The 12,200-nt window shown below is 40.2% G+C and overlaps 1 protein-coding gene across 1 annotated transcript in view; it reads left to right on the forward strand.

Moving 5' to 3' along the window:
* Positions 1-3,656: 3,656 nt before the first annotated feature.
* The window catches only part of SELL (selectin L), a 40,921-nt gene continuing 32,377 nt past the window's right edge, over positions 3,657-12,200 (forward strand). Inside the window, exons 1-3 of the mRNA XM_020974687.2 lie at positions 3,657-3,808; positions 5,361-5,442; positions 11,638-12,024. Coding sequence (XP_020830346.1) covers positions 3,806-3,808; positions 5,361-5,442; positions 11,638-12,024 — 472 coding nt within the window. The 5' untranslated portion in view covers positions 3,657-3,805. The remainder of the gene's footprint in view (positions 3,809-5,360; positions 5,443-11,637; positions 12,025-12,200) is intronic.

The following is a 12,200-nucleotide window of genomic DNA, read 5'->3' on the forward strand; positions in this document are numbered from 1 at the left end:
TGATTTAGATATAAAGGCTGATACTATAAGCAAACTGGGAGAACAAGGAATAGTTTACCTGTCAGATTCATGGAGAAGAAAAGAATTTATGATCAAACAAGAGATAGAGAACATTATGAAATGCAAGATGGATAATTTTGATTACATTAAATTGTAAAGTTTTTGCACAAACAAAGCCAATGCAACCAAGATTAGGAGGGAAGCAGAAAACTGGGAAAGAATTTTTACAACCAGTATCTCTGATAAAAAGCCTCATTTCCAAAATATATAGAGAACTAAGTCAAATTTATAAGAATACAAGTCAGTCCCCAATTGATAAATGGTCAGAGGATATGAACAGGCAGTTCTCAGATGAAGAAACTAAAGCCATCTATAGTTATATGAGAAAATATTCTAAATCACTATTGATTAGAGAAATGTAAATCAAAACAACTCTCAGATACCACATCACACCTATCAGATTGGCCAACATGACAAAGCAGGAAAATGATAATAAATGTTGGAGAAGATGTGGGAAAACTGAAACTCTAATGCATTGTTGGTGGAGTTGTGAACTGATCCAACCATTTTGGAGAGCAATTTGGAACTATGCCCAGAGGGCTATAAAAATGTGCATACTCTTTGACCCAGCAATAGCACTTCTAGGGCTATATCCCAAAGAGATCATAACTGGGGAAAGGACCCACATGTACAAAAATATTTATGGCAGTTCTTTTTGTGGCGGCAAAGAATTGGAAATTGAGGGAATGCCTATGAATTGGGGAATGGCTCAACAAGTTGTGGTATATCAATGTATTGTGCTATAAGAAACGATGAGCAGGCAGACTTCAGGAAAACCTGGATTGATGCTGAGTGCAGTGAATAGAACCAGGGGAACGTTGTACATAGTAATAGCCATGTTGTACTATGACTAACTTTGATAGACTTAGTTCTCAGCAATGCAAGGATCTAAGGCATCTCCAAAAGTCTCATGATGGAAAATGCTATCTATCTACAACCAGAGAAAGAAGTATGGAGTTTGAATGCAGATGGAAGCATACTATTTGCTCTTGTTTTTTCTTCTGTTTTGTTTCTTCTTTCTTGTGGTTTCTCCTATTGCTTCTAATTCTTCTTTACAATATGACTAATGCAAAAATATGTTTAATAGAAATGTATGTGTAGAGCCTATATCAGATTGCATGTCTTCTTGGGGAGGGAGACAGGAAGGGAGAGAGAGAGAAAATTTAAAACTCAAAAGCTTATGGAAGTGAATGTTGAAAACTAAAAATAAATTAATCTAAAAAATAAAATAAAGATAAGCTCTTTTGTTGGTATGACTCTTCACAATTTGACCCCTTCCTGTCTTTCCAGTCTTCTTACATATTATTCATCTTCCATGCATTCCATCCAAATGTTGAATTGTCATTCATAGAGTACCCAAAAGTCCTGCAGTGATTTCTTCTTGCACACAGGAAGAATGGGGCACCAAAGAGTTGAGTGGTTTGCCCAGGGTTGCATAGCCAGTGTGCATCTGAAATAGGATTTGAACTCAGATCTTCCTTATTCTAAATCCAGTTCCCATCTCTATAGAAATTATTCTTAGATCTACTTATCCATCTCTACACTCTTTGCTGACCTCCACTCTCATATCTCCAACTGCCTACTGGACACTACAATTGGATGTCCCACAGACATCTTAAACTCAACATGGTCCAAACTGAACTCAGTATCTTTTTCCCCAAGTCCCCTCTTCTTCCAAATTTTTCTAATGCTGTTGTAATCCCAGTCCCCAAACCTGCTGGTATGGGACTATCTCCTTATTGGTGAAAATCAATACTCCATGGCTGTATCAGGGATGGGAATTATCTCCAAATTATCCTGTATATCCTTGGATATAGCTGTCTTCATATTGTCTCCCTCATTAGACTGTGAGCTCCTTGAGGGCAGGGACTATCTTTTGCCTTTCTTTGTATACCCAAAGCTTAGTTCAGCGCCTGGCACACAGTAGGCACTTAATAAATGCTTATTGACCTGACTTGATTCTATCATTCTGCTACAAGCCACTATGAATGGCAAGACCAATAATGATATTATGATAGTCTAAAATGGAAGCTAAAAATGGGGAGAGTCCTGGTCAGATGGTTGTAATAGGAATGAATTGAGAAGAGGGGATATGTGAAATAGATGTTGGGGAGATAGCATCTATAGGACTTGATAACAGTGGAAGTCATTAGCCTGAGTAAGTAGGAGTATGGTGGGGGTCATCAATAGAAAGAGCACAGTTAGAGGAAAGGATAAGGCTCTTTGTTTTTGTGGAAGATGAGTTCAATATGGGCCATTCCGAGTTGTCCTTAAGACAGTGGAGGCAGTGTGGTTAGTGAATGGACAGAATGCTAGACTTGGAATCAGGAAGAACTGGGTTCAAATCTTGCCTCAGATACTTACTAGCTATGAGACCACGGGCACGTTAATCTCTATGAGTCTCAGTTTCCTCATCTGTAAAATACAGGGATTGTACTAGATGTCTCTGAGGCCCCTTCCAGCTCTAAATCTATAATCTTATGAACCAGAGTCCTTTAGAACATTGGGTACCCCCACCCCAGGGAAGATGCAGAAAAACTTGCATGACATGAGAAGGTGGGACTAGGTTATGGATGACCTGATCCCTTGGAGGGAGCTTCCACACAGACAAGATCCATGAATTATTGAAGTGAATGAAGGATGAGAGAATATACTTTGTCAGGAGAAAAGGGAGAGATCACTGAGTACCTGAGGTTAAAGAGAGAATGTCACTGATCAGGTAAAAGAGAAGAAACATCAGTAAGCAAAATATTTACTTTATTTTTTATTTTATTTTCACAGGTTTGAAAATTTTTATTATGGGGATGTATGCTCCTAGAAGTTTAAAGACTGATATTAATAGCAGTAAATATTTAATAAATATTTGTTTAGTTGAAATGAAGAAATTAACAAAATCACAACTAAACCTATAGCTTTCTATTTATGTGGCTATCAAATTATTTGTCCACAACAGAAAAAAAACCCCAAAAACCAAAAAGCTTATCACTCTAACCTACCTAATTTGATTAAATTATGCATATTATGGACTCTTCAATATTTGATCCATTGTAATGATTAATGTGATAACAATAAATAATAATTCACAGTTATATTGGGATTAAAAGTTTAGAAAATGCTTTCCTTACATCAGCTCTGTGAGGCCATCTTTTTTTTCCCCTTTCTTTACAGTATCAAAGCTATTTTGTTCTATCATATATATAGCACCGCTTATGTGATAATGATACCTAGGGCCAGCACTGGTTTTCTCTTGTCCATCCCACTTTTTGGCCATGCCACTATAGAGTACATCCACTAGAGGGTGACCAAGGGAAGAGAGAGGAGAGAACATTTTCACCAGTCAGCCTGCCTTTCCTTTCCTTCTGTTGAGGTTTGGTGGGGCACAGGGGGAGGTTATGACATTTGTCTAAAATACATATTTTTAAATCCTGTGTGTGTTTTTACTATCACGTACTTTCTATTCCCCATTGCCACAGATAGTCAAGAGATAAGTGTCCTGTCAAAAAAAAAATAATCAAACCAGTGGTTCATCTCTCCTTTAGGGAGGTGTTCAAGGACAGAGGGGGGACAGGATGTGGGGTAGGGTTGGGCTGCCATAATAAGGGAACTAAGTGTTTTGAGAGGCACTTGGTGCATTCTCAGGGCACCAGAGCAGCACTCGGATGAGGGACAGAAGCCTGAGTGACCCATACTGACCTTGAAGGCTGAACTACTGCAGAGGGAACTAGACGAAAGCTAAGCAGTCACCATGGTGAGCCTCTTCATCCTAAGAGACCTTGAGAAAGTCAGATCAAGAGATGACTGCCCTTGGAAACGTGGAGGGGGTTGGCAAATGGGCAAAGAAGCATCAATTCAAATTTCCTCTTAAGACGAAAACATAAGTATTGAATAAGGTGTAGTTAGGGCAGGCTACGGAGGTTCAAAGAGATGACATTAGGCTTGTACTCATCTTTCTAATTATATCTTACTGCCCTTGGACAGGTACCTTGGTTGGGAAGAGAGCCTATCCTACACAATTGAAAACCATTAACAAATAGACATTTTAACAATAAACATTATGATTAAGTAATGTAGAATGATAGAGATGTTCTAAAGGAATTGGAGTTTGATGCTTTGATTTCTCTTGAAATTGTGAGCTTGTTATCTGGGTAAAAATCATTTTCCTGTGGCTGAATTTTGCAACTGGATTTCTCTTTATTTCTAGCAATTGGCCCATCACCATTTTCTAGAGATGGGCAGCAATGTGATACCATAACCTAGAATTTATATTGAGCCTGGATGCTTTTTAATGTCCCTGAAACCCATAAATCATAGCATAGGACAGTGGAAAGAGCATTAGCCCAGGAGTACCTGAGTTCAAAACCTTCCTCTGTCACTACCTCCATGACCTTGGGCGAGCCATTTAGTTTCATGTGCCTCAGTTTTCTCATCTATAAAATAAGTTGGACTAGATGACCTCTGAGGACCCTTCCAACTCTAGATTCTATGATTTTTGTTATGATAGCCTTACTTTGAATTGTAAGATCATAGAGCTAGACTTGCAAGGCCATCTAATTCATCACACACCACACACACACACACACACACACACACAACACACCATTTGCAGATGTGGAAACTGAGGCTCATGCAGATTAAGTGGCCTGCCCAAGGTCACACAAGTATTAAGAAGCTGAGGGTGGGAGGGCCCTAAACTTCTTACCTCAATAAATTAAGGATCTGTCATTTTGTTGGTGTGAGAATTGCCTTCACTGACTCAGGTTGAAGTCCTTCTATAATGGCAGGTGATTCCTGAAAGTTGCCATAGACGAAATCATCATTAGCTTACAGCCAAACTACTACTTAATTAGACTAGTCCTTGAAAATAGGCATATGGCCCAGTATCTTGACCCGTACTCTCTAAGTCTACTCATTTTAAGAATATTGGCCAGAACCTGTGCTCTACTGGACCACCATTCAGGATCCAAGGGTCCTCTCTACCCTAAGCTGAGGCATTGGAGAGGCCAGCTTTTCACAGAGGGAAATTTAAGGGTCTAAGATCATGTTGTCTGAACTAGCCCTAGGACAGAAACAAAACAACAGTATTGCAAAATATACAAAGTCAACAGAGGCAGTATGTGGTAATTGTAGAATAAGGAACATGCACAGATATTCTTTTGGTGGTAGCATCGGCTTTGGAGAAGAACCCATTTTGCTTCTGAAAGCCACCCTGAGAACCTGCCTGTACTCTTGTCCAGGAAGTCCCTCCATGCCAGTGTCTCAGGAGGTGATACAAACCTGCCTTTTTTACTTTCATTTTGCAGAAACTTTTCTGGAAATGTCAGCCCCTCGCTGGGGGCTGGTGGGGAGTCCTCAAGCTGTACGCCCTAATAGTCCTTTATTGTGGTAAGTTGGATAATCAGTTTGCTTTGCTATAACCCGTCAATGCCATTTGGTTGTTTGCTTCTGGAAGCAAGAAAATAGGCTCTAGGCAAAATTATAGATTAGTCTTTTGGCTTTTTCCATCTCTGGTATGTATGTACGTATGTATGTATGTATGTATGTATGGTCCTTTCCACCCTTTTGGCCTTAGCCCATTGTCTGCTCCTTCTTCCTCCCCTTCTTTCTCCTTAGGTAATTTTCCTGTGTCTGCTTCCTGCTAAAATGGTAGCTGATAAGGCTTGAAGAGAGGTATCACTGGTTAGTGGAAAGAGCATTGGATTTGGCATAGGAGAACCTGGATTTAAACCCTGTCTCTGCCATTTATTGGGGCAGCTAGGGGGCGCCAAAGTGAACAGAGGCTCAGGTCTGGAGTCAGGAAGACTCATCTTCATGAGTTCAAATCTGGCCTCAGACACTTACTAGCTTTCTGACCCTGGGCAAGCCACTTAATCCTGTTTACCTCAGTTTTCCCAACTGTAAAATGAGCTGGAGAAGGTGGCAAATCACTCTAGTACCTTTGCCAAGAAAATCCCAAACGGGGTCAGGACAAATCAGACATGACCGAAAAAAACTGAATAAATCAAATCTGCTATTCACTATGTGTCTGTCCTTAAGTAAGTCACAATACCTTTTCGTTCTCATTTCTCTCATGTACAAAATGAGGAAGCCAGACTCTAAATTCTCAAAGATTTATCCATTTAGTGTCAAACCTGTGACCCCTTGACTGAAGAGTGCATGCCCCTTCCTAGTGATATTTATATTTTAATATAGTTCACTTCAAGATACAAATATCATTGGTGCACAAAGGAATGAAGCTACTATATAACTTCTAGTATAAATTATATAAATGATAAGTTATTATATAAGTTATTAGATATTATCTAATGTATAATATATAAGAGGCAATGCAGTTCTTGGAGTCAGGAAGGCCTGGATTCAAATCCTTTTGTTGTTGTTATTCAGTCATTTCAAGTTGTATCTGACTCTTCATGATCCCACTTGGGATATTCTTGGCAGAGATACTGGAGTGTTTTGCTGTTTCCTTCTCCAGCTCATTTTACAGATGAAGAAACTGAGGCAAACAGTTTAGTGACTTGCCTAGGGTTATACAGCTAGTGAGTATCTGAGGCCAGATTTGAACTAATGAAGATGAGTCTTTCTGACTCTAGGCCCAGTGTTCTATGCACCATGGTGCCACCTATTTGAACTAATGAAGATGAGTCTTTCTGACTCTAGGCCCAGTGTTCTATGCACCATGGTGCCACCTAGCTGCCCTTAGGTTCAAGTCTTACCTCTCTCTCTCTCTCTCTCTCTCTCTCTCTCTCTCTCTCTCTCTCTCTCTCTCTCTCTCTCCTAACAGTGTGACTATGGGCAAATCATCTTTCAATTCCTTAGTTTATACTCTAAGACTATAAATGACAGATGACTGAAGGATCTATATCACTTCAGAGGATTTTCCACACTGGGAGTTTCATATACTGATGAAATCACTGGTCAGCTCCTTCCTACCCTCTCCCTCACTCTCCCCCAGTGTACTAGTCAGTCAACAAGCATTTATTAAGTGTCTGCTACATTCCAGGCACTGTGCAAAGAAATGAGGATACAAAGGACGATAAAAGACATTTCCTACTCTCAAGGTCCTCATAATCTAACGAGGGAGACAATATACAAACCACTTTGTGCAAACATGGTCTCTGCAGGATAAACTGGATATAATCAACAGAGAGAAGGCACTAGCATAGAGGGTGGTGGAGAAGGTTTCTAATAGAAGTTGAGGTTTTAGCTGGAGTTGACAGAAGCTAAGGAGGTCAGGAAGCAGAGATGCAGAGAGAAAGCATTCTAGGCATGGGGGACAGTAGGTGAAAATGCAGAGTTGGGGGATGGAGTATTGTTTTGGGAGGCAATTGGGGTTAAATGACTTGCCCAGGGTCACACAGCTATTAAGTGTCTGAGGCTAGATTTGAACTTGGGTCCTCCTGCTCTATCCATTTCACCGTATAGCTGCCTTTGTTTTTGTTTTTCTGTGAGTAACAGCAAGGAAGTGAGTGTTCCTGGATCTTAAAACACATGGAGTAGAGTAAGTTTGGGAGGACTGGAAAAGTAGGACAGGTCCAGGTTTTGCAGGGCTTTAAAAGCCAAGGATTTTACGTGTGATGCTGGAGGTAATGGGGTTCCCCTGGTATTTATTGAGCAGATTGGGGATGATGTGGTCAGTTCTATGCTTGAGGGAGATCAGTGTGACAGCAGGACGGAGCATAGACTGGAGTGGGGAGATGGTTGAAGCAGGCAGACCTCCGGTGCCACACAATTTGGCACTCCATTACACACTCTCTTGAATTTCTTGTTAATTGTTTCATGTGGGTTAGTGTTCTAAGCTCGACCAAACTGTAGCGTCTTTGAGGTCAGACAACGTGGTCCATATCTCTCAGAGCATCTAGTCACAGTGCTGGGAACATAACAGGAGCTTAATAAATTGGTGGATTGATGACTAAGTGATGTGTGGCACCCTCTGAAAATATACCCTAAGTAGGCTAATTATTTAATCTTCTAATGAGGCCAGTTCTGAACAGTTTCATACTTGACATTCAGTGTTGTACTGTCTTCACAGGACTGAGAAGCTAATTATTAGATATTACAGCACTAATAGTCTACAAATCCGTGGGTTAGGGACTGAATCTATGATTTTACTGGTATAGGGAGCTCCCTGGTGAGCAAACTCCTTCTGCCTGTGAAGGTCACCACCACCTTGTGTCCTCTTTTTTTTTTTTAATAGTTTCAATTGTGTAGTGCTAGAAAGCCATCATTGGAAGCAGAAAGATCGAACTCTGGCACCCACTGGCTTTGTGACCCTTGGCAAGTCACTTAATCGTTAAGTACTCTAGGCCAACTACTACAACGAATACAAAGGATCCCTGCTGGCCACATGCTGATTTAGAAAACCACATACTAACATTATTTATATTCTATTCTATTGGGGAGGGGGAACAGCTAGGTGGAGGAATGGATAGAGCACCAGGCCTGAAGTCAGGAAGGCTCATCTTTCTGAGTTCAAATCTGGCCTCAGACCCTTACTGGCTGTGTGACCCTGGGCTAGTCACTTAACCCCATTTGCCTTGCCTCCTTATCTATAAAAGGAATTGGAGAAGGAAATGGCAAACCACTCCAGTATCTTTGCCAAGAAAACCCCAAATGGGGTCACAAAGTGTCAGACGCAACTTAAACAACTGATCAACAACAAATTGTATTTTTATTTATTTTGTTAAACATTTCCTGCAGTGTTTGGCCCATGTTCTAGGCAAGTCTCTAAGACTACAGTGCAAAAAGAAGGTGTTGACCTACATTGGTGGAAGGAATTTCCTCCTTAGGGAGCTCCCTGTACCAGTAAAGTCACAAGATCCTACCTTCGTCCACGGCAGCTTCTTTCCTTCCAACCATTTGACTATACACTTAACGATTCTACTTTGCTGTAACAGCAATCATAGCAATAGTTAACATTTCTATAATGCTTTGATCCTCACAACAACCCTGGGAGGTAGGTACTATTATGATCCCTACTTTACAGATGAGGAAACTGAGGCACACCGAAGTTATGACTTGCCCAGGGTCACACAGCTAATAAGAGTGTCTGAGGCAGGATTTGAACTCAGGTCTTCCTGAGAAGCTTGACTCTAGATCCAGGACTCTATCTATGGTGCCTCTGTATGTAATTTTAATTTGCTCACTATACTTTGTGCTGTTTTGTTCAATCAAGTTTTTATTAAGGATCTACTATGTGCCAAGCATTGTGCTATGTGCTGGGGATACAAGTACAAAAACCGAAATAATCCCTATTCATAAAGAGTTCATGTTATTCATGTGTAGTAGTAAAATACTACCTTGTTCATGTACTTTTAAAAGGGTAATCATACCTTATGCATGCATACTTGTCTCTTCCAATTGGTTTCAGACTCTTCAAGTAGATACGGTCCCATATCTACTATTTATTTGGGTCTTTGATATTGTCTAGTGCTGCTCTACATACTCCGAGAACTTAATGAATCTTGATTATGATGACTTGGCAGCATTATTATATAACTACTATTGTCATACGTGGACCACATAGAAATAGCTATTGTGTACAATTGTGTGTATCTATATAGTCATTGTGTAATTACCATTTGCTACTGGTTCTCCTAAAGACTCCCATTTAAAGGACATCACTAGCCTTCTTTGACTCATTTCAAAGAAACTAGGGGGCACCGTAGTGCATAGAGTGCTAGACTCAGAGTCAGGAAGACCTGAGTTCAAATCCAGCTTCAGACACTTCATAGCTGCGTAACCCCAGGCTTCACTTACCCTCCATTTGTCTCAGTTTTCTCATCTATAAAATGGGGGTAATAATAACACCCACCTTTCAGAGTTGCAAAGATCAAATTAGATAACAATTATAAAGTACTTAACACAGTGTGTTCAGTCATTTGCAGTCCTGTCTGACTCTGTGATCCCATTTGGGGTTTTCTTGGCAGAGATACTGGAGTGGTTTGCTATTTCCTTCTCCAACTCATTTTACAGATGAGGAAACAGAGGGAAGTGACTTGCCCAGGGTCACACAGTTAGTAAGTGTCTCAGGCCAGATTTGAACTCAGGAAGATGAATCTTCCTGACTACAAGCCTGGTGCTTTATCTACTGCACCACCTAATTGCCCTACTTAGCACAATATTTGCACATATTAACATTCCGCAAATATTAGCTTTAATTATTATTATATCATCATCATCATCAGACATTTAACGAGCACCTATTGTGTATAAGACATGATTTAATCAATCACTTAAGGCAAAAGTATTTGGAAAATGTCTAGGAACATGGGTGGGAATTCAAAAAGGCAAATTTAGAGGTAGGAAACCATGAAGGCAACCCCAAAGTAGAATGGGCTGCTTCAGGAGATACTGGGTTTCTTCTCACTGGATATGTCCAAGCAAAGGCTGGATGATGACTTGGTGGGTATGTCATAGACAGGATGCTCATTCAGATAAGAGTTAGACTCTGTGGTCATTAAGGAGGTATTGTGATTTGCAAGAGGTACATACGATCTAGCATTGTGATGCTTTCAGAAGAAATCACACTTCAGTAACAAATATAGTCTTTCTAGAAAGAAAGTAATTATCATTCATATTCTGATTCCACTTCTCCCTCAAGCAGACAGTGTGATGGCTACAAAATTGTCTCAGGAAAAAACAGTGCTGGCCTTGAGATTTTTCAGATCCAAATTGCATTAATGTCTTCTAATCTGTTTTTCCATCTAGAAAACAGTGATAATGATATTCACACCACCCACCTCATGGGATTTTGCCGTCAGAAAAATGCTCTGTGCTTTGTACATGACCTTATTCTCTTAGACATCTCCAAAGGGAAAGCCCTATGTTTTATAATGAGTTATTATTATTATGATTAATTATGTTTTGAAGCTGTCTTATCAATCTTGTCACTTACTAAGAAAAAGCAAAACAAGAAGTTCCTGGAAGTTATTGTATAACTTCTTTTCATTCATTTGAAAACATTTTGAGTAGCAGTGGTTTGTTGGGGTTTTTTATGACAAGAACAAAATTATAAGCCACTCCACCTGGGCTGATCATTTGGACAGGTCTGTGTAAATATGGAACTAAAACTGAGAGACAGCATAAAGTAGCAGAAATAGTAGAGGGGTAAAGGGCAAGGCTGAGTTCAAGTCCAGGTACTACCATGGGACAACACTGTGACCCCCAGCAAGTCTTTCCACCTTTCTAGACTTCTGTTTTGTCCTCTGACAACAAAGATAATTAAAGCTAGCATTTATATAGCAATTTGAGGCCCACAAATCACTTTGTAAATATCTCATTTTACCCCTGAAGCAAGTCTAGAAGATAGGTGTTATTTATCATTCCTATTTTATGTATTAGGAAACTGAAACAGAGAGACTGACCTGTCCAGGGTCACACAGCTAGGAAGTATGTGAAGCCAGATTTGAACTCAGATCTTCCTGAGTCCAGGTCTAACTCTCTATCCACTATACTGTCTCTAAAATAATAGAGATGGACTAAGAGATGATCTGTGATGGTCTTTCTAGCTTTAGCATGCATGCTTGTTGGATTAAATCCTACGAGACTTTGGTTAATCCCACTCATATTGGTGTCTTCCAGATTTCTTGGCATTGCATGGAAGTGATTGCTGGACCTACCATTACTCTGAAAGGCCCATGACCTGGGCCAAGGCAAGAAACTACTGCCAGACGAATTACACAGATTTAGTAGCGATACAAAACAAGGCAGAAATTGTGTACCTAAATGCCACCCTTCCTCTAAGTCGTACCTACTACTGGATTGGGATCCGGAAAATAGGAGGCATATGGACTTGGGTGGGAACAAATAAACCACTCACTGAAGAAGCAGAGAACTGGGGCAAAGGGGAGCCTAACAACAAAAAATCCAAAGAGGATTGTGTAGAGATTTACATCAAGAGGAAGCAAGATGCAGGCAAATGGAATGATGACTCGTGCTTGAAGTCCAAGGTCGCACTGTGTTATCAAGGTATGAAGCAGCCTCCTTTGTGTTCTTTTACTCCATAGCTCAGGGTAGGAATAGGCTGAGTCTAGCAGAGTAACTGAAGTAGCCCAAGACATTTTAAGGAAACAGGCAACAATTCACGATTCATTCCAAGACAACTCCCCTCCTAGCTCCATCTTAGGAATATTTGAACCATGCAG

The sequence above is a fragment of the Phascolarctos cinereus genome, unplaced genomic scaffold (genome assembly GCF_003287225.1).
Source record: "Phascolarctos cinereus isolate Bilbo 61053 unplaced genomic scaffold, phaCin_HiC Scaffold_5;HRSCAF=322, whole genome shotgun sequence".
In the NCBI taxonomy this organism is placed as follows: Eukaryota; Metazoa; Chordata; class Mammalia; order Diprotodontia; family Phascolarctidae; genus Phascolarctos; species Phascolarctos cinereus.